This window comes from Meles meles, chromosome 1 (genome assembly GCF_922984935.1).
Source record: "Meles meles chromosome 1, mMelMel3.1 paternal haplotype, whole genome shotgun sequence".
NCBI lineage: Eukaryota > Metazoa > Chordata > Mammalia > Carnivora > Mustelidae > Meles > Meles meles.
Window position 1 is genome coordinate 183,840,974 of NC_060066.1, and position 23,646 is coordinate 183,864,619.

At 39.3% G+C, this 23,646-nt stretch overlaps 1 protein-coding gene across 1 annotated transcript in view; it reads right to left on the bottom strand.

The window, feature by feature from the left end:
• CCDC30 (coiled-coil domain containing 30) overlaps positions 1-23,646 on the bottom strand; it is a 100,583-nt gene that overhangs the window by 30,192 nt on the left and 46,745 nt on the right. Inside the window, exons 8-10 of the mRNA XM_046002431.1 lie at positions 15,842-16,088; positions 10,867-11,046; positions 4,389-4,598 (exon numbers count right to left, since the gene is read on the bottom strand). Of these exons, the coding sequence (XP_045858387.1) occupies positions 4,389-4,598; positions 10,867-11,046; positions 15,842-16,088 (637 nt within the window). The remainder of the gene's footprint in view (positions 1-4,388; positions 4,599-10,866; positions 11,047-15,841; positions 16,089-23,646) is intronic.

Here is a 23,646-nt window from a genome sequence, read left to right on the forward strand (position 1 = left end):
GCCAAGTTTATTTTAACTTTAAAATAAGTTACCTATGTTTTACAATATATGATACATTCGCATAGTTTAGTGTATGTTTGTGTAAACGAAGTTATATAGTGAAAACTCCTTCTCATCTCCATCCTGTCTTCCTGCCAGTTTTCCTCAACCACGTAGATAATCACTGGTATTAGTTTCTTGTGTACCTTTCCAGAGATTTATTGATGCCCACATAAATAAATATTATTATGCAGTTCTCTCCCACACACATATTTTTTACACAAATGATGGCATATCATATGTACTTATGCACCTTGCCTTTTAAAAATAATTTGTGGGGGTGGAGGGGCAGAGGGAGAATCTTAGGCAGGCTCCACCCCAGCGCAGAGGCCCTCCCCCACAGGGCTCGATCTCATGACCCCAAGACCATGACCTGAGCTGAAACAAGAGTCAGAGGCTTAACCAACTGAGCCACCCAGGTACCCCTGCACCTTGCTTTTTAAAAATAATATACTTGGTGATTTTTCTATATTACATGCTTATGTAGAATTGCCTTCTCTTTTATAGCCACATAATATTCTACCATAAGGATATACTATAACTTACTTAGGCAGATCCCTACTGATGGGATATTTAAACTGATTCCAATCTTTTGCTATTACAAACAATTGTTCTAGAATAAATTATGAGATAAGAATTTGCTATGGCAAAGGTTATTACTTGTTTAATAGATAATGCAGAGGCGTTTGGGTGGCTCAGTGGGTTAGGCCTCTGCCTTCAGCTTAGGTCATGATCTCAGGGTCCTGGGATGGAGCCCCACATCGGGCTCTCTGCTTGGTGGGGAGCCTGCTTCCTCCTCTCTCTCTGCCTGCATCTCTGTCTACTTGTGATCTCTCTCTCTCTCAAACAAATAAATAAAATCTTTTAAAAAAATAGATAATGCCAACCTGGCTCTATAGGTATTAGGCTAATTTATACTTCCAACAGCGATGTGTGAGCTTGTCTAGTTTCTTTACAGTGTAGCCAGATTCACAATAAGATTTTAAAATAAAGCTGAAGTCTCTTACAAACCAAGTACTTATTAGGATATCACCTAGCACTAGTAATACATTCTTCAATGCACTAGTAGAACTAAAAATAAGACTTATGAATTTGATAGAGAGATGTATCATTTTATTTTAGAATTTACATGTTAGATTAAAAGTATCATTAAAAACTTTTTTTGGTAGATAAGTCTATTTTTGTTTATCTATTTTTTATAAACCCCTGTGTCACCCAAAATTGTGACACAATTTTGTATGCTATGTACTGGTACATAGTAGATGCTCAATAAATATTTGTTGAATGAATAGTTTTTAGCAAAATAGCTATTGTTTCTCAAATGTATTCTTGATCTAACAATGCATGCTTTACAATGGTTTGGCACCACATTCCCCACAAACATTCACTGAATGCCAGTGGATGGCACTCTTTTTTTTAAAAGCAGGGCTTTGTGCATCAGCTCTAGGTCCTTGCAGAGCCCATGAACCACAGGAGAGGTGAAGATGCAGAATGATTCAAGGGCAATGGTAGTGGACAGCCAGTCATCATGAGGCCAACTCAAGTTCCTTTGAGCTGTCCCACTTAATTCTGCTTAGGGAAAATGATTCCTTAAAGATATGCACTCTTAATTCTACAAATGACAATGTCACCCTGTTGGCTTCTCTACCAAGGATATATGCAAATGTTTGAACCTGTCACCCAGTTTAAGAAAATAACATTTCAGGGCTCCTGAGTGGCTCAGTGGGTTGAGCCTCTGCCTTCGGCTCAGGTCATGGCTCAGGGTACTGGGATCAAGCCCTCCGTCGGGCTCTCTGCTCAGCAGGGGGCCTGTTTCCTCTTTTTCTGCCTTCCTCTCTGTCTACTTGTGCTCTCTCTCTTTAATAAATAAAATCTTAAAAAAAGAGAAAATAACATTTCCAATACTTTGGAAGTCTAATCTGAGATTTTGCCGATTAGCCCCCTTCCCTCCCCACTTGAGAAAACCAGTATCTGAATTTTGTATTAACCATTTCCTTGGTTTTTCTTTAATATATAAGCTGTATAACGTGGATTTTATTGTACACCATTTTGACCTTTATATCAATGGACTCGTACTGTGTTTCTGGTGATTTGGTTTTTTTTTTTTTTTTAAGATTTTATTTATTTATTTGACAGACAGAGATCACAAGTAGGCAGAGAGGCAGGCAGAGAAAAAGGGGAGCAGGCTCCCTGCTGAGCAGAGAGCCCGATGTGGGGCTCGATCCCAAGACCCTGAGATCATGACCCAAGCCTAAGGCAGAGGCTTTAACCCACTGAGCCACCCTTGGTGATTTGGTTTTTATTCAATATATGTTGAACTACAACTTGTACCTATAGTTCATCTATTTTCACTGTTTTATGCTATTATATAAATACACAGCTTATTTATTCTGTCTTATGTCAGTGAACATTTGGGTTGCTTCCAGTTTTCTGCTATTTGGAACAATGTTCCTACAAAAATGATTATATTCCTATCTCCTGACATGTATGTGCAATATGACATTTTCTCCAGTATTTCTGCCTAGTGGCAGAAGTGTTGGGTTGTATGGTATATGCGTCTTTAATGTAACTAAATACAAATGCCAAATTGCTTTCCAAAGTGTTTATATTGGGGTGCCTAGGTGACTTAGTTGGTTAAGTGTCTGGCTCTTGATTTCAGCTCAGCTCGTGATGTTGGGGTCCTGGGGTCAAGGCCCACATGGGGCTCTGTGCTCAGCAGCAGGGTGTCTGCTTGAGGATCTTATCTCTCCTCTCCCACAATGCCCCTCTCCCCCGCTTTCATGTGTACTCTCTCTCTAAAATAAATAAACCTTTTAAAAACCCCTGAGTGTTTGTACTAATTTGTTCTCCCAATTGCAGTGAATAAATAAATGAATCCTTGTTGCACAAAATCCTCACCAATATTTAGTACTGTCTAAATTCAGGTTTGTTTGTTTGTTTTTTGGTTTTTTTTTTTTTTTTTTTTTACTAATCTGTATTTTTTTTTTCTAAACTTAGGGGGTTTTTTTGTTTTGTTTTGTTTTTTTTACTAATCTGTAATTACCAACTACTTTTTTAATGGAGTAATAACATACATAAAGTGTGCATATCTTAAGCATACCAAATGAAGTTTTACTTAAACAACCACCTCTCACATCAAGACACACAATACTCTGGGGTGCCTGGATGGCTCAATGGGTTCAAGCCTCTGCCTTCGGCTCAGGTCATGATCTGAGGGTCCTGCGATCCCAGGAGCCAACACTGGGCTCTCTGCTCAGCGGGGAGCTTGCTTCCCCCTCTCTCTCTGTCTGCCTCTCTGCCTACTTGTGATCTCTCTCTCTGTCAAATAAATAAATAAATAAAAATCTAAAAAAAAAAAAAAGATATACAATACTCCCAGCACCACAGAAAATTCCCTCTCATCCTCTCCCAATTAGAAGCCCTCATAAAGACAACCACCATCTTCTGATCACAGCTGAGTTTTGTCTATTCTTAAACCTCATATAAATCAAATTACACAGTATGAACGCTCTTTTCCTGGTTTCTTTAGCTCAAAATTAGGCTTCCAAGCATAACTAAGATTGCTATCATCTACTTTTGATGTTGGTTTTATATTTATAAGGTCTGATGAAATGATTTATTTACTTATTTTATGATTTATTTCTTTTTTTTAAATTTTATTTATTTCTTTATTTGACAGACAGAGATCATAAGTAGGCAGAGAGGCAGGCAGAGAGAGAGAGGAGGAAGCAGGCTCCCTGCTGAGCAGAGAGCCCGATGTGGGGCTGGATCCCAGGACCCGGGATCATGACCTGAGCTGAAGGCAGAGGCTTTAACCCACTGAGCCACACAGGTGCCCTATGATTTATTTCTTTCTGTGAGATTGGACTTTCTAACCCACAGATCAAAATGTGCTACTGTTACATACCACTGCCACCTGGTGTTAGGCAGTATGAAGTGCAGGGGCATGATTTCCAAACATCCTTTTCACAACACAAATTGCCCCCCCAAGTTACAAGATTAAAAATCATATAAACAGACAAATGAGAGGAGAATCGGTTTTTTAAAAGTTGAAAGCATAAAGCAAAAGTCATATGGCTTCAACCAGTTACTTTAGGTTCATGTTACAGCTTTATTAAACCTACATTGTTGTTGTTTTTTTTTAAAGTTCACACAGTTTAGAGAAACACGAGCTTTACTGAAACTACAGGAGCAGGTGAAGTCGAGAGAGAGGAGAGCATGGAAGAGCAAAGAAACACCCTAGAATTCTATCAAGACTGCATCATAGCTACTTCTTAGACTCCTTAGGAAAACGGGATTTCAGTAGTGGTATCCAGTGCGTGCTATTTATTAAGCATGAGGATAATTACCTTTGCCTCCGCATCAGCAACTTTTGATTTCTCCTGAGCCAGCTTTTCCTGCAGGTTGTTCTGGGATTTGATGTTCTGAGCCTGTGTAAGTCCCTCCAGCTCCAGTTCCCTGATTTTCTGCTGACTGTGATTCCATTCTGCTGTGAGTGAAGAGCACATCTTTGTGCTATCTAGTAACTTCTGCTGGGCCTGCTTTAGTTCAATTTTGATCTGGAGGTGGGGAATAAACAAGAGTGATAGAAAAAAGCATGGCAAAAAGGTGAATGTGAGCCAGAACAAGCACTTTTCATAGTGCTGTCCCCCAAGAGCTGACAAATAACCAGTGTTACTTGCATGATTACCTCTCCAGAGCTGTCATGTGTTAGTAAGGCTTGCCAAAGTCTATCTAGCCAGATGGCAGCTGGACAGAGGAATTTTCCTAAGAGTTTCTATACATGCATGGTCTGAACATTTTCCATCCTTTTGTTCAATCGACTGCAAGCTGGCTTTCATTCCCACTACTCTGTGAAACTGTTTATGCCAAGGGAACTACTGATCTCTCCACTATCAAAATGAATCCAATGGACAACTGAACTTTTAGGTAGCATTCACTCCCTCCATCTCAGAAAGTTCTTTTGGAGTCTATGATTACTTAAGCCTCCTGGTGTTCTCCTCTTTGCTGTTCCTTCCTGGTTCTTCCTGTGTAGACTATTCTAATGCGACTCAACTTCTAAATATCACTGGCCTACTGTAGGCCTTGAGAGTGGCTCATTCTCTACCTAGGTTCATGATTTGAAATACCACCTTCATGCCAATAACTGCTAAAATAAAACTCCTTGAGTCTGTCCATATCAAACATAATTTTTCTCTCTCTGTCTTCCTGATTTCAGTAAATGATGCCACCCTCTAAGGTTTTGTTCAAGCCAGTAGTCTGAGAGTCATCCTGAGTCTTCCTCACCTATCATGAGCCCATTCGGCCCCCACTGGCATGCTGCCTCAACAACATGTCTTGCATCTGCCCATTCGTGTACACCACCCTTGTCTATGACACCATCATTTCTAGCCTGGGTCATTGCAGTAACAATGTGGTCCTGCCACTTCCATCTGTTCTCTACATTACAGACCAAGTGTTCTTTTCTCTTTCTTTCTTTCTTTCTCTCTTTCTTTTCTTTCTTCATTTCTTCATTTCTTCCTTCTTTCCTTTCCTTTTTCTTTCTTCCTTCCTTCCTCCCTCTTCCTTCCTTCCTTCCTTCCTTCCTCCCTCTTCTTTCCTTCCTTCCTTCCTTCCTTCTTCATCTCTTTCTTTCAAGAGCAAGTGCACAGGTTAGGGATGGGTGGGAAAAGGGTGAAAGGGAGAGAATCTTAAGCAGACTTGATGCCAAACATGGAACTGACACAGGGATCCATCTCACAACCCTGAGATACTCTGAGCCAAAATCAAGAGTTGGAGGGTTTTTTTTTTTTTAAAGATTTAATTTATTTGACAGAGAGAGACACAGCGAGAGAGGGAACACAAGCAGTGGGAGTGGGAGAGGGAGAAGCAGGCTCTGTGCACAGCAGAGAGCTCAATGGGGAGCTCCATGTGGGGCTCGATGAAGAGCTCAATGGGAGGCTTGATGGGGAGCTCATTGCAGGGCTCAATCCCAGGACCCTGGGATCATGACCTGAGCCAAAGGCAGATGCTTAACGACTGAGCCACCCAGGTGCCCCAAGAGTTGGAGACTTAACTGACTGAGCCAACCAGGTGCTGCCTCCCTCCTTTTTTCCCCTCGCCAACCTCTTTTATTTAAATCACAGGTTATTTAGTACCATGAAAGTAAAAAGGATCATCTCTATATTTAAAAACTGATGACTAATTTAAATAAAATATTGAAAATTTAAATGAAAAATTTCTATAAAAATAAAATATACCAAAGTTGATACAAGAATTCTTAAAAAACACAACTTCTTATAACTATTAAGAAATTGAGTCAGTAATTGAAAATCTTTCCCAGAAGAAAACTCTAGAATCAGAAGGACTCAGAAATGAGTTCTTATAATTATTTAAGAAGAAATAATTGTAATTTATTTTTACAAACTCTTCCAGAGAATAGAAAAAGAGGGTATGTTACCCATCTCATGTTAAGGGGCTAGGGTAACCTTGATGCCAAAATCTGACATGGATGTTTTAAGAAAGGAAAAAGACAGGCCAGTCTCATTTGTGAACTAAGATGTAAAAATTTCAAAGAAATACTGGCAAGCTAAAATCAGCAATGTAGAAAAAGGATAATGATTTAGGATGAAGTTGGGCTTATCCCAGGAATGCAAAGTTGAGTTAACATTAGAAAATCAGTCAATGTAATTCACCATAATAACAGATTTAAAAATCAAAATATGCAGAAAAAGACTTTGATGAAATTCAACATGTGCTCATCATAAAACATTGAATGAACACTAGAAAAGAATTTTCTTAATGTGATTCTTAAAAATCTATTTTAAAAAACCCTATAGGGGCGCCTGGGTGGCTCAGTTGTTAAGTGTCTGCCTTTGGCTCAGGTCATGTTCCCAGGGTTCTGGGATCGAGCCCTGCATCAGTCTCCTTGCTCAGCGGAAGCCTGTCTCTTCCTTTCCTATTCCCCCTGTTTGTGTTCTCTCTCTCGCTGTCTCTCTCTCTGTCAAATAAATAAATAAAATCTTAAAAAAAAAAAAAAAAGAACCAGCCTTGGTCTTCTAAAACTTAAAAAAGAGAAAAAACAAAAAACCTCTAAAACCATATTAAATGAAATTTGAGGGCTTTCCCCTTGAGACAAGGAAGGAGAAAATATATCCTTATCACCAGCTCTATTTGGCACTATACAAGCCACTGCTTCAAACAAGAATAAAGAATAACAGGTGTAACATGTGGAAGGGAAGAAAGAAAATTATATTTATTCTTAGACGATATGACTGTTTACATATAAAATACAAAATGATAGAAACATAAATTATAAGAAGTAAGTTAGGGGCGCCTGGGTGGCTCAGTTGGTTAAGCATCTGCCTTCGGCTCAGGTCATGATTCCAGGGTCCTGGGATCGAGCTCTGTATCAGGCTCCCTGCTCTGCAGAGAGCCTGCTTCTCCCTCTCTCTCTGCCTGCTGCTCTGCTTATTTGTGCTCTCTCTATCTCTCTGTCAAATCAATAAATAAAATCTTTTTTAAAAAGTAATTTAAAAGTATGGCAAGGTTTTTATTAGAAAAAATTTATTGCATTTTTATGTATTAGCAATAATTAGAAAGTGAAATTTTTAAAAAGTTACCATTTACAATAGTGTGGAAAGTATCAGCACCTAGGAATATGTCTAACAAAAGATGTATAAGACCTCTACAAGGAAAAATATGATATTGGGAGAAATTAAAGAAGACCTAATATAATACACACACTTTTAAAGAAAGATTTTATTTATTTATTTGACAGAGAGAAAGAGAGAGAGCACAAGCAGGGGGAGATGCAGAGGGAGAGGGAGAAGCAGGCTCTCTGCAGAGCAGGGGAAACCCGACCATGACCTGAGCCGAAGGCAGTGGCCCAAACAACTGAGCCACCCAGGCGTCCCTGCACACACATTTAGCAGAGGATTTGATACTGCAACGATTTAAACTCCTTCCAAATTTGGGACGCCTGGGTGGCTTAGTCGGTTAAGTAGCTGCCTTTCGCTCAGGTTATGATCACAGGTCCTGGGATGGAGTCCCACATTGGGCTTCTTGCTTAAGCAGGGAGCCTGCTTCTCCCTCTGCCTGCTCTGCCTGCTGCTCCCCTTACTTGTGTTCTCTCTCTCTCTGGTAATAAATAAAATCTTAAAAAAAAAAAAAAGAATTCTTCCCAAATTTATTTATAGATTCAGTGTACAAATTCAGTGTATAACTCTCAAAAGGTCATTTGTGTATATATGTATGTGTGTGTGAGTACATGTGGGTATGTGCATTTAACTTGACAAGCTGTTGATAAAATTTTTATAGAATTTCAAAAGGCCAAGAATGCCAAGTCATCCTAGAATAAGAACAAAATGAAAAGATGTGTTCTATCAAATATTAAGATTTACATAAAGCTAACATAATTAAGATAGCATGTTATTGGCACAAGAATAGACAAAACAGGACAGTGGAACAGAATAGACACCTTGGAAACAGACCACATATATGCCAATATTCTTTTTTTTTTTTTTAAAGATTTTATTTATTTATTTGACAGAGAGAGGCAGGGAGAGAGAGAGGGGAGGAAGCAGGCTCCCTGCTGAGCAGAGAGCCCGATGCGGGGCTCGATCCCAGGACCCTGAGATCATGACCTGAGCCAAAGGCAGAGGCTTTAACCCACTGAGTCACCCAGGTGCCAATATTCTTATGACCCATGTAACAATATGGTAATGTAGGAGAATATCTTTATGACTTTGAAGTCAACAGAGAACTCTTTCTTTCTTTTTTTAAAGGTTGTTTATTTATTTATTTGAGAGAGAGAGAGAGCAAGAGTAAAGAGGAGGAGCAGAGGGAGAAGGAGAAGCAGATTCCCTACTGCACAGGGAGCCCAATGCAGGGCTGGATCCCAGTGGAATCATGACCTGAGCCGAAGGCAGATGCCCAACCAACTGAGCCACCCAGGCGTCCCTCAAAACATATATTTAGAGAGTGAAAATATAAGCCATAGAGTAGAAGATGTTTGTAATACATACCTAATCAAAGCTTCATATATAAAGAATTCCTATAAATTAATGGGAAAATGAAAATGATGGAAGCCCCAAGAAAAGTAAGCAAAATCTTGAACAGGTCTTCACAAAATAGCAACTCAAATGTCAAGGAAATATATAGAAAGCTGCTCAACTTCATTTGTAAACAGGGAAACGCACTTTAAAACTGCTAGGAGCGGAGTGCCGGGTGGCTCAGTGGGTTAAAGCCTCTGCCTTTGGCTCAGGTCATGATCCCAGGGTCCTGGGATGGAGCCCCACATTGGCCTCTCTGCTCAGCAGGGAGCTTGCTTCCCCCTCTTTCTCTGCTTGCCTCTCTGCCTACTTGTGATCTCTCTCTGTCAAATAAATCAATAAAATATATTTTTTTTAAACTGCTAGGCGCTACCACAATACACATACATGAGATTAGCAAAAATTATCAAGTCATAATCTGTGTTGTTCTGGTCATTACACCTTGAGAAAGATGTAGTATTGCTTGAATATGTTCAGAGTTAGTGAAAATTATCTCAGAAATGTGTTTGAAAGGAAAAGCGAAACGCTGTCTTACAAGGAAATATGATCAAGATTTGAAATTTAATTTACAACTACAAAGGCTTGAGGGAATATGGTCAAAATTCAAAAAATCATGAAGGGTGAGGAATAAGGAAGCAGTTTCTTCAAATAATCCTGGAATACTAGGACTCTCTAGAAGGGCCTCTCTTCAAGTTTGACGTTAATGACTACTTGTTTTCCTCTGTATCTCCCCCACTATATTGTGAGTTCCTAAAAAGGAGGGACCCTTCTTAATCTCTTTTTAGATCACTTTTTGAAGAAGTTACCTTGTTCCCGCTACACTAGGTGTGGCGAATTTTCCCATAAAGGGCCAGAGAGTATATGTTTTAGCCTTTGTGGGCCACATGGTCTCTGTCAGAACTACTCAGATCTGTATTACAGTACAAAAGCAGCCATCCATAATATGTAAACAAACAGGTGGGGCTGTGTGCCAATAAAGCTTTATTTACAAAAACAAGAGGCAGGCAGGATTTGACCCATGGACTCCTACTGACCAGAGGATAAGCACTCTATCGGTTTTACCTATGGTTAAACCCTCAATATCAACCAGATTGCCTGCCTGGATTATGACCAATGCCCAGTACATATTTGTTGAATGCTGAATTCCAGAAGTTTAGATAGGGACTTATAGAAAACTAGGTCCCTAATATATGTTTACAGAATTGAACCTCAATTAAAAGGAAGCACTATTTTAAAATGATGGTTCAGTTTGAATATTCGTGTGGTTCATAAAATTTAGATGAACTCCGTGGCTGGCAGTTCTATATAGATTATTTTAGAACAAGCATGTTTGGAGATGTCCTCCTAACTTTCTGATAGAACAAGTTTGCCCTCCTATGAATTGTACCTTGGTGCAGTTGATATTTGATTCAATCAATAATAATGGATACGGCTCTTAGGGATAAATAAGTCTATAGATAGAACTAGGGCAGGAACTTCAGCGTTTGGGATCAGGTCATTCAAATTTAGTAAGTGTTAATAGTTTTAGCTAATGATTTCAAAAGATTGTATAACTTTAAAAAGTTTGTCACCTTTATAAGTTGACAGTATACACACACCTTCAGCAGCAGGGAAACAACTGAACTGTGAGTCTACTTGGTGGGGCAGAGTCAGAGTGAGTTATCAAAGAGCTCACATCGCCCACACATCTGGGGGTCCTACCACGAATTATGCAGCTGGGGAATGAGAATGCGTTTATCTCTAGGGCTGATTAGCAACTGAGACCCTCTGATCCAGGGTATGCCCTGAGAATCACCTTAAGGCTTTCTTCCTGAAGTAAGCTATTATGCTGTTTCAAGTCCAAGTTCTTTCCTCGCTCATACCGGAGCTCTTTTTCAGCCGAGTTACACAGAATCTGGAGCCGGTGCAAATTCTGACGAAGCTGGTCTACACCATCTTGCTGCTGGGATTTCACCTTCTCTCCAGATGATGGACACTAAACAAACATTTTAAAAGAGAAACATGGGCAATTTGAAAGAATATTGGTAAAACATGGGTTCCAGCTCTCAGAAGCAGAAATGTCAGAACTATTCACACGTAAATATTCTTGGAGTTGGCTTACCTCCAGCAAATTACTCTCTTTTATACTTATGACCGTTTGGTACATGTTCACATACTTTAACTCCCGTTATTTTAGAGTGAAAATATCAATGAAATTATTTGAGCAAAGCAGTTAAGCATAGATAATAACTTTCTTTTCTTATGAATGAAGGGAAAGAGAAGCATGGACCATTTTAGAGTAAAACATGCTTTAAATGGGGAGTTCAAAGAGCCAATATGTGAAGAAGGAAAGTGTGAATGTGTATTCATTGTGTGTATGTCTGTGGGATGGGGTGGTATCTGTTGGCAAAAAGAAAGAGAACATTTAGCAGGAGATCTTAAATTCCCAGTCTTCCTCATTGCTTTCCTGTTACTTTCACATGATTCTTCTTCAGTTACTATACAAACACACACTCTCCTGCAGGTCTCCAGGGCAATAAAAACCACCTTGATCAAAGGAGGAATCATGGGGTTTTCTAAAAGGTAGTCTCACATGGGTGTGCTATGTAGATAAAGAATTCAACCTTACCCAATTCAATAGATAACATATATTTAGCGTTTCCTGAGTTCTGGTCCAGTGTACTTCCTGCCCATGACTTTCTGGAAATCCCATGTCATTAGTCCAGTTCTTTCTTGCTTATAACAGAATTGCAACACAGAATTCCCCAAGTCCTATAAAGCTCTTTAATTCCTATCTTGATTAGTCAAGAAGGCAGTCTAAATCCAGTTTGCTTGTCCTAGAGCTACAAGTGTCTAAGATCCCTAGAAAAAAATCTTCAATAGAATTATAATGTAATTATTAAGAACCTTAGCTTTGGAATTAGTTTCAGTCCTGAATCTATCTTGAAGAAGTTAGTTTCTCTGCTTTTCATTTCCTTCATCTGAAAATGGGGATAATAATGATAACTGCTGGATGGAGTAAAGGGTATGTAAGATAATACATGCAAGCACTTAGTACGATGCCTAGCACACAATAAGCACTCAATAATATTACCCAGGACTGTGGGTGCTACCCAGCTTTATTTTAACTGTCTTCCAGTTCCATCTGAAAACAAGAATTCCCTAAAACCTGGAAACCCTTGATCACCAATGTAGCTTCTTATTTAATTATCAGACAGCAGCTTTTAATAATCAATGAGTAACCAGCAGCCCATATGGCCATATGGCCACTGAACACGCCCAAAGAGACATATACAAGAGAAGCACCTCCTTAATACCAATGTACAGGAATTTTTAGCCTGTTTTGAAGATGAAAAAAGCCAGAACAAAAGTTCTGGCCTACGTTTTCTAGTCAAGTCACTTAGCCCAAGCAGAAATGCAAATTATGGGGCGCCTGAGTGGCTCAGTGGATTAAGCCGCTGCCTTCGGCTCAGGTCATGATCTCAGGGTTCTGGGATCGAGCCCTCGGCTCAGGTCATGATCTCAGGGTTCTGGGATCGAGCCCCGCATAGGGCTCTCTGCTCTGCAGGGAGCCTGCTTCCTCCTCTCTCTCTGCCTGCCTCTCTGCCTACTTGTGATCTCTCTCTCTGTCAAATAAATACATAAAATCTTTAAAAAAAAAAGAAATGCAAATTATTTTGCATGAAAGGCAACTAACTGGTAAAGAAACTACCAGGCAACCAGTCAAGTGGCCAACATAAAGGGTCTTTATTTTCCCCATGTGTAAATGGCTTCCTGGCAGAAGGTTATTACAGAGACATTCAGACTCACTCAGGCTACTAGGAACCATGTAGAACTGCAAAGTAAAGTACTTAGCTTCCTTTCTTGACCAATCAACAGATTTATTAAGCCAATTATCTTCTCTGAGTCTCAGCTGACTCATCTGCAAATTAAAGGCCTAAGACCGGATGATCTGTACACAATGTCTCCTCAATTCATAATTCCTTAAGAATTAAAATGAAACAAATTGGAACCAGCATTAATTATCTTAATTTTATAGGCCTAAGATCTAGCTTTTAATATTTTTAAATATTATCTTCACACAATAAAAATTTAATGAACCAAATCCATATACTGGTCCCAATGACAAGATCATTCCTTTTGTGGAAACAATTAAAGCCTATGAGCCTTCAATACTCTCATTCAGTGGGTATGGATGGAACAGGCTATTCAGCCTGCAAAGATGTCAAGCATCAAACCAAGTCCACTTATTCGGACTTCCTACTCATCAAACATCCTTCAGATTTGAGTTTCTTTCTGAGCTCTCTACAGGTAAACATGTGTTCATTTAAACCTGTTCAAGTGCTATTTATAACTAATTATTACTAATAACTAACTGATAATAACTAACTGACATTCTGGTTTTAACCAATAGTCTTGAAAGTTTGGCTTAATGTGAATTTATCCCCAAGATACAAATCTATTCTGGGGGGACTAATACATCAAGTTTTAGAGCCTGTGAGCCTAAGGGCCAAACCTCAAATAAATTCATCAAGATAATCAATAACAGACACCTTGGGAGGGCTTTTGGAAGATGGCTTGCCAGCCTGCCTTAGGAAATTAGCTTTACAGGAGAACTGTATGCTTTCTTTGACTTTCTCAGCAAGGGGAGGCAAATGACAGGGGTTAAGACAGGTCACGTTCTAGAGTAGACAGACCCAGGTTCCACTGAAATGTGTCATTTTGGGAAAATTATTTAACCTCTCTAAAGCCTCAGTTTCCTCATCTGTAAAGTGGCAACAATACCATCCTGCCTTGTTGTGTTGCTTAATATATACAAGGTATTTAGTGCAGTGCCTGGAACAGAGCAAATATTCAATGATGTCATGGAAAAACATGAAGCTAGGTTTTTAAACCTATAAAATTAAGCTAATAAATGGTGATTGCAGTTTATTTCACAAACATTGGGGAAGTAAAAAATCTTGAATTCAGCTCTTACAACCTTACCTGGAATGCTGTTGAACAGCGGAAATTAAGCCACCAAAGGTGATCAGCATCCCCAAATGATGTCACAAACACATAAGAGCAATAGAGTTCACCTATTTACTCATAAAAGAGGAACTCGCAGTTCTTTGCCATCTATAAGCATTCTTTAGAGTTTGACATCTCAAGCCTCAGTTGCTTAAATGTGTATGTTAGATTAAGACAATAGAGCAAAAAGGAGGTAGGCACTAGACACAAATGGGACAAGAGGGGTGAAGACCCCAAACTTCACATACACAAGAACTAAAAGGCAGAACAATTTCTAGCCACCAGTACATCAAAGTACCTCTACACAGAGAAAGTTTCTGAAATTAGCATTGTACAGAACCCTGGAAACAAACAAAAACCTGTCTAAAATGTCTTTTCTCCCTTGCCTGCTTAAAGAAGCGAAATAGTGTGTGTGATACTGCTTTGGGACATGTAAAGTTCAAAATATAAATATGTTATTTTTTCCCAAGAGGCCCACATCTATCTTGTTTCCTGCTATAACACAGGGGCCCAACACAGGTCCTGGCAGGTCATAAATACTCCATTAATAACAGTCGGATAAACAAGTAAGAGCAAATTACCCTTCTTTCACTCATTCGAAGTCATTACTATAGAGCAAAATCACTGAACTCTGCAAGAATTCAGTGAAACCCTAGAGGCTATGTGGTATAAAGAACCATTTGTCCTTTTACAAAGTGGATCTTCTCCCAGATGCCCCACATAATTTTTATATATTTAATCATTTTTCACCTCCCTCCTGTGTATTGAGAGATGATTCTTCAAATAATGAGAAAGGGTACATTAAATAAAATTAATAAATGAACCCAGGTGTTAATTGTCATACTCTCTAACTCATTGTCGGAGAGTAAACGCATTGATCATTTTAAGCTCATAAACCAAGATTTTATAATCTATGTGACCACAGTGTCCATCCTCTGCCCAAGCCTCTATGCTGCTCACTGCCCAATAAAGGGACTGCCTGGGGGATTTAAAATTAACTTTTTGAACATTGGATGTGATACCACCCTTTGGTCTTCTCAATAAATGCAACGGCATTTCAAACATGTGTGAATCTCCTTTCAGGGATCTGTTTTCCTTCTTTACTGTGACTTGCCTTGTTTTCAGACCCTACATCTGCATTTCTTTTCAAATATACTTTTGACTTCCTTTACTATTACTCTGCCTTTTTTTCCTATGTATACTTGAAGCCATTTTTAAATGCGTATTACCAGTCTTTTGAAGTTGGCCTATGTATGTGTACAAAGGCCTCCCTCTGTGGATCTCAAAATAATTCCTAGTAAGGCATGTGTACAGAAATCTTAATTTGTACTAGGGGGAATCTGCAAAATTGAGGTATAAGAGCTAAGGCATGGTTGGGAGTCACTCCCGGGATTTCTCCAGCAGGCTGATCTTGAGTAAGTAGCAAAAGCCAAATTCAAAACAATTCCAAGTCTGTGGTCTTTTACCCACCCAAACTAACTATTTTGTAATTCTAAGCCAGGCACTGATGAATAGAAAATGTGGCACAAATCCTGCCCCTCCCTACCCTGCCTCCCTGTGAGAGATGTTAAGGACCAATCGGCATTTCTTCCTGCTGAGCCTAACTGGGGCCCAAGAACCTTTTAGAACAAAGTGTTTCTGTTGACTATTTTATCACCACTTAGGCCATGGTGATGATCTTGCTTAACAACTTTCATGAATGTTGATATAAAAATGGTACTTACATCCACAGCTGGCCAGAGGAAATGGACCTAATCAGAGTCTGTGATTATAGCACCTACCTTGGCACTATTGTCTTCTGAACTATCCCCCAAGCTCTGAGATTGCAGGAGGCTTTGATTTATACGATTCAGCTCTTCTCTAAGCCTCTTGATTTCCTCAGGCTTCAAGATCAACTGCTGTCCTTCACCCTCCATATTTTGGTTCTGTTGTGAGTCCTCCTCCTTCTGCCTCTCTCCTGGCAAAGTGCCCTCCTCCTTTACTGACTCCTCTGCAATTTCCTTCTGCTTACTTTCTCCTTGTTCAGGACTTGGTACAAATATAACAACAGAAAACTGTCAAAATTCTCATTATAGTAGCAGAATATGGACCCCTCCCAAAAAAAATCAACCAGTACTGCAAGCAAATCTCTCAACTTGAATTCTGTAGCAGAACAGTTCTCTTATTCTTATACAGAAATTTTTTAAACAAATGAGTCATATTTTTTTACTCACATTCAGGGAGATGACCCATCAGAGAGTTTCGTTTATACCAAATCAACCAGTTTAAGGGAACTTTTCACTTTTTCAACATTAAGTATGGCACAGGGCAGGCACAGCTTACAAAGATTTTTTTTTTTTAAGATTTTATTTATTTGACAGACAGAGATCACAAGTAGGCAGAGAAGCAGGCAGAGAGAGGAGGAAGCAGGCTCCCTGCTGAGCAGAGAGCCTGATGCAGGGCTCGATCCCAAGACCCTGGGATCATGACCTAAGCCAAAGGTAGAGGCTTTAACCCACTGAGCCACCCAGGCGCCCCCAAAGATTTTTTAATTACTCAATAAGCTCCAAGCACTTTGACAGGCACTGGGACTACAGTAGGACATAATCCCTGCCCTAGAGGGCTTACAATTTGGTGAGAAATAAGGATAATAAGGGAGTAGATTACACTCGTAGTAAGTAATCTGAGGCCTGATGGATGACTAGGCACAAACCAAGCAAACATAAAGGTACCAGTGTGTGCATACTAGCATGTGTATATGGGTATGTTGGGTGAAGGTGCTGGTATAGATGGGAACAGAGAAAAATAAATCCTGGTCCTCCAGGATGACTTAATAAATAAAATGCCTAAAAGCCTAGAGGCGAAAGAGAGAATGTCCTTTAGAAAGACCATCTGGATGTCACAGAGTGGGGAAACCGGAAATGGTTAGTGATTGATGCGATTAACAATGATGTCTAGAACAGGATGTGGGAATGGAAACAAGCAGTGGATTCTAGAGATATTTACAAGACAATATTGACAAGATTTCTCATGAATTTGATGTGGCAGGAAAGGAAGAATAAGGTAAAATGGATGACACTTGGGTTTCTGTCTGTGGCAAATAGGCAAGTGGGTGATAGACAAAGAAGGGGGAATGTGGATATGGATTGCAGAGTTGACTCTGGTGAACATGCAGAAGAATGTGAGCAGCAACCTCAGGATCTGGTAACAGGAGCCAAGGAGAAGGGAGAAAGTGAGAAGACCATTCCAGACAGATGCCTGAAGACTTGTAAGGAACAAGCAGAGGAAGGAGACCTGGAGAGGAGGCTGAGAAGTCAGAGGGAGGAGGAAAACCAAGAGACTGTGAACCGCAGAAGCCAAGGGGAGGGAATGTACCTTCACCGGCCAGGCAGTGTGGATGACACAAATATGCTGAGTTTATTTTTATTTGTTCGTTTTAAATTTGTTTAGCTACCACGGAGCTGAGATAGCGTGCTTCACAAATTATAGTTGGTGCTCAAATTCTTCAAGAAGGCAGTTTGGCAATACAGATCGAGAGCCATAAAAATGTTCAGACCCTTTGACTGAATAATTGAATACCAATGAATTTACTGCAATAGAATAATTCATAAGACGAAAGAGCTGAATGTATAATAATGTTCATAAGCATGCTATTTAAAACAGTGATTAAATGAAGACACAGAAATGGCTAAGAGAATGAAAGATAAATCAACTTGAAAGTGGTATAAAGATATTCATCAACATGAAAAATACTTATTAAAATAAAATGGTAGAACAATAAACTAAATGTATATGTATGTGTATAAACATACATAATACCATGGGAAATGTATATATAGAAAAAACTGGAAGGGAACAGGGGAAAAATAACGTCTAGGGAGGTTTTTTTTTCCCTTTTTAAATTCCTTTGGCAATGACAAAAAAAATTAAATATTTTATTTTGATTTCAGCACGTTTTTTGTTTTTGTTTTTGTTGTTTAGAGAGAGAGAATGTGAGAGGGAAAAGATGGGAGGGGCAAAGGGAGAGAGAGAAAGAATCTTAGGCAGGTTCACCCCCCCAGACAATATGAAATAAAGACTAAAATCCTTTAAAAATGAATTTCTGATAAAAATACAATGATTTTTTTCTATCTTCCATGAACTTTTTTCCTTTTCCTACTCCCACTGGAAGCCAGATACACTTAGAAGACTGGGGAAAATGCAAACATATACCTCATAATTTTTAAAATGGAAAAACTAACCTCTGCTTCCAGGAAGATGGAATAAACCTACTTTTTCCTGTTTCTCCCACCAAGTGCAACTAAAAACCTGGCCATTATATATAAAACCAACATAAGAAGACTCTGAAAGGTAGAGAGAAGGCAGACCAACTAGGGTACTCAGGACTTGAGGAGTGACATGACTGTGGGCTTCCTGGGTTTTAACTGCTTTACTCTAGCCAAACACCACAGGAAAAATCTATGCCCCCCCCACCCATGTCAGCCAAGGTCAGGAGCCTATACTTCCACCTTTACCAGGCTATAATGAGGCACCCCTTTTGGGGTGGTGTCACAAGCCACAGGGAGCATGGACTTTCATCCCTGCCAGGCAGTAATAGACACGGGGAGTCTGGACTTTCACCCACACCTGGCAGTGATGAGACACCTTGCTCCTTTTCCTCTGGGCTGGCGTCAGATGAGGCCTAGTGGAGAGTAAGGACTTTCACTAACAGGACCACCCTTACACACCTCCATGTGGTATCATGGAGACCCAGTGGATAGCAATAACAAGGCACTCCTCCCTCTCACAGCCAGAGCACTATAAGCAGAGGCCTCCCACCCTCACCAGCAGTAATGAGGAGCCCCCCTTTCCTTGGGTGTCCATGGAGTTTGAGTGGGGAAGCTCAACTTGTACCCCTAACCTGGGGTAGAATGAGACAGCACCCTCCTATTCCCCCTGCCAGAGTGGTATCAGAAGAAGCCAGTTAAACTGAAGGTTTAAATAAGACCTAGAGTCTCATAATACCCAAAATACTCAGATTTTAATCTAAAATTATTCCTCATACCAACACCCAGGAAAATGAGAAAAGGTAAACATAGATGATAAAACCAATATGTCAGAATTATCTGACAAAAAATTTTAATCAGCCATCATAAAAATGTTTTGATGAGCACTTATGAACACAGTTGAAACACATGAAAACACGCAAAGTCTCAGAAAAGAACTAGAAAGTCTTGGCACAGAAATAGAAAATATAAGGAAGAACCAAATGGAAATTTTAGAACTGAAATGTACAATAGTCAAAATAAAAACTCAAATGCAAAATGGATTTAAATTGTAAAAATATACATGAAACAAGGAGAGTCTTCAAGATTTAAAGTTAAGCAGAGTTCTGAGTCCTAACACCAAAAGTATGATCCATAAAAGGAAAGACTACTGTCATCAAAATGAAAAACTCCAATTTGAGAAAATCCTGGTAAGAGAGTGAACAACAAGCTATGGACTGGGAAAAAATATTTGCAAATCACATATCTGACAAAGAACTAATATTAGAATTCATAAAGAACTCTCAAAACTTAACAGTGAGAAAACAAGCCCGTTAGAAAATAGGCAAAGACACAAAAGGAGGCTTCAGTAAAGAGGACAGACAGATGAAAATAAGCACATCAAAAGATACTCAACATTATTAGCCTTCAGGAAAATGCAGATTAAAACTACAATGAGATACCACTATATACCTATGAGAATGACAAGTGATATTACAAATTTACAAGTGACAATACCAAATGCTAGAGAAGATGCAGAGAAACTGGATCACTCCCATATTGCTAGTGGGAATGTAGAAATGAGACAGCCACTGGAGGAAATCAGTTTAGCAGTGTCTTGAAAGCAACAAAAAACCCCTAAACATACAGTTACCATGTGACCCAGAAATTGTACTCCTGGGGATTTATCCCAGAGAAATGAACAATTATGTTCGTATAAAAACTTGAATATTTATAGCAGCTTATTCAAAACATTCCAAACTAGAAATAAACCGGATGTTTTTCAATGGATGAACAGTTAAACCGTGGAACAGCCATACTGTGGAATACGATACAACAGTCAAAAGGACCCAATTGTTGATACAGAAATCTAGACAAATCTCCAGAGAATTATGTTGAGTGAAAAAAAGGCAGGCCCCAAAAGATTACATATTGTGTTATATTTATTTAACATTGTTGAAAAGAAAAACTTACAGAAATGGAGAATAGACTAACTTGAATTAGAATAGGGCCTAGAATTAAGAAGTGGGTGAGATAGGGGGAGTGTTGAGAGGGAGGGTCTATAAAAAAGCAACATGGGACGCCTGGGTGGCTCAGTTGGTTGGACGACTGCCTTCGGCTCAGGTCATGATCCTGGAGTCCCGGGATTGAGTCCCACATTGGGCTCCCAGCTCCATGGGGAGTCAGCTTCTCCCTCCGACCTTCTCCTCCTTCATGCTCTCTCTCACTGTCTCTCTCTCTCAAATAAATAAATAAATAAATAAATAAATAAATAAAATCTTAAAAAGAAAAAAAAAAAAGGAGCAACATGAGGGATCTCTGAGGTTATGGAAATGTTCTGTACCTTGACTATAGCGATGTCAATATCCAGGCTATGATATTATACTATAATTTTATAAGATGTTACCAATGGGGGAAACTGATAAAAGGTATATGGGACCTCTCCATTATTTCTTACAACCGTATGCATGTGAATTTACAAGTACCTAAAAATAAAATAAGTACCTAAAAATAAAAAGCTTTCTTTTTGAAAAATGGCAAATAAGAACTGGTCTTTTAGACTTCATATCTATGCATGTTGCTTGATTTGTTACATTTAGAAGGGTAAATAAACTTATAAAGAGTAAACTTAGCCAGACCTAATGCAAATTCTTTCTATAATTGCATAGCGGCCATGTTGACACAGAAGAAAATTAGCCTTCATTATGTTTCTATAGTTCAAAGATAAAGTTTAAATGGTCTTCCTCTCAGGTGCGTCTATGAGATGTGCCTGTAAAGCTGTATTGAGAGCAAGGCAGTCAGTAAGTCTTCTCTGACTTGGAGGGAATGATACGTAAGTGCTCTCTAGGGCACAATCCTGGGGCTGATGCCATTTTACATCTTCATTAAAGGTCTGAAGAAATTAACAGCATTCACATGAATTTGTTAGTTGATTAAGAAGAATTAGTAATATCTTGGAATATGGGAATTTAAAGTGCTCTTCATACATGAGGACAATTATCCTTTAAATTAAATGTCCTCCAAAAACAACAGGCTTTATTCTTTCAAAAGACATAGAGAAAATGTGCAATTTAGAAACAAAAGGCAAACTGAACAGATTTTTAAAAAGTAGTACATACTACTATGTATTACTTCATTTTACTTTCATGCAGTAGTAGTAGTAGTAGTAGTAATGACAATAATAATGATAATGATAATAACATAAAAGTAGACCACCAGCCAGAAATGACATGTTGCTGAGAACATGTCTTTCAGTCCTGCACACCTATACTTTAGGGCCTGGAAAAATCACCATGACTCTCAAATTTCTCCTCTAACACAGACCTATCCCCCCTCCCAGGAAGGGAGGATTCTTTTCTGTTTTATTAAACTTTTTGCTTTAATCCATTAGTTAACATATACTGTATTAGTTTCGAGTGTACAATAGAGTGATTTGGCACTTCCATACAACACCCACTGCTCATCACATCACAACAAGTGCATTCCTCAACCCCCATCACTTGTTTCTCCACCCACCCCTCTGGTTCTTAATCTTTATCTGAAAGGATCTGTTGCCCACTTCTGGTTGAAACTCACCCCTTCTGTTATTTTTATGTCATGCTATAAGTGTGCAACTGTCACCAGGCTTCAGCTGGTAGGAGGTGCCTAGGGAGTACCCCTACCCTGTTCTTTTTCTAGTAACCTAGATACATAGTCTTGAACACATAGAGAGATTCAGGAAAGAGACTGTGACGCAGTAGAAGCTGTGAGTTCTGGTCCTGGATCTTCTACCTACTATTTCACATAACCTTTGGCAAGGCACAATTTCTCAGAGTCCTAGTCTCTTGAGTTGCCTTACTCATAAGATTGTTGGGATCTTATGAAGTAAAATGTGACAACATTTTGGAAACCTACAAGTATGTGTGATTAAAATGAATTCAAGCCTAATAGAACAGAATAGGGATGGGTAGCAACAGAACTCTGTTTCCAGAGAGGAAGGAAAAGAAAAGATTCATTTATTCATTTACTCATCAATATTTATTGAATATCAACTACATGTCAAGTGCTATTCTTTTTTTTTCCCCAAGATTTATTTATTTATTTTGGAGAGAAAGAGAGAGAGCCTGTGAGCTGGGGGAGGGGCAGAGGGAAAGAATCTCAAGTAGACTCCCCACTGAGCACAGAGCCAGATGTGGGGCTCAATCCCACAACCCTGAGAAGATGAGAAGATGACCGGAGCCGAAATCAAGAGTCAGATGCTCAACTCACTGAGCCACCCAGGCGCCCCGCCAAGCACTGTTCTATGTGCTAAAAAGGACAGCCAGGTCCTTGCTCTCATAGCGCACACACCCATAGGAGGAATATGAGGACAAACAACAAACAAGTAAACAATAATTAAATTATAAGTCACAAATAAGGTGACATGGTAGAACAGGAGTTAGGATTTCTCCATATGTGATATTTACTGATTACCTCTCTGAGAAGGTTCAAAGGAGTTAGCCCCATGAAAACCTGGGAGAGGGGCATTCTGGGCAGGAAGAGCTTTTCAGTGCAAAATTTTCAGTGCAAAATTCCTAAAGCAGGAAATTGCTTTAAGGGCCAGAGGCTCTGAAAGACTGCATGATAACAAGGCAGAGAGTGGTACAGTGATGAAATTGAGGAGATGGACAGAGGCTAAGTCATGGAAGGCCTTACAGGTCATGGTAAGTGTTTAGATTTTATTTTGAGTGCAATGGGAAAACACTGAGAAGTTTGTAAGAGAGAAGTAATCTCATTCAACACATTATTAAAAGACGACTTTGGCTGTTCTATGGAGAATGAACTGGTAATGAGGTATGGAAGCAGGTAGGTCAGTTAAGAAAATATTGTGATAGTCCAAGTGAGTGATACCAGTGTCATGGAGTAGGGTAGTAGCAGTGGATATAGTAGAAATAAACAGATTAAATATTCTTATTTTCATGGTGGAACTGACAGGATTTGTGACAGTTTAGTTGTGGGGAGGAATCAGCAGTGACTCCTTAGGTTTTGATCTGATCAACTGTGTGAATGGAGGGGGCTCTTCACTGAATGGATTGGACTGGAGAAGAAATAGTTTAGAGGAAGAGGAAAAATGTATCAGTGGTCTCTGAAATGGATATAAATTCACTGTCAAGTTGAACTGGAAACATAAATAAACTTGAACATTTATCAAATAATTCTTGATAAAGGTAGTAAGAATGCAAGGAGATAGTGAATGAGGGTGTGCTAGAAAAATATACAGCTCATTAAGGCATTAAGGTCCAGAGAAGCTACCGGCTCCTCTGGCCCACGCTTCCTAACAAAGCAAACCCAGGCTGAGATCAGCTGGGCTCTGTAAGCTTAGGGCTACCACTGGAGGTCCAACT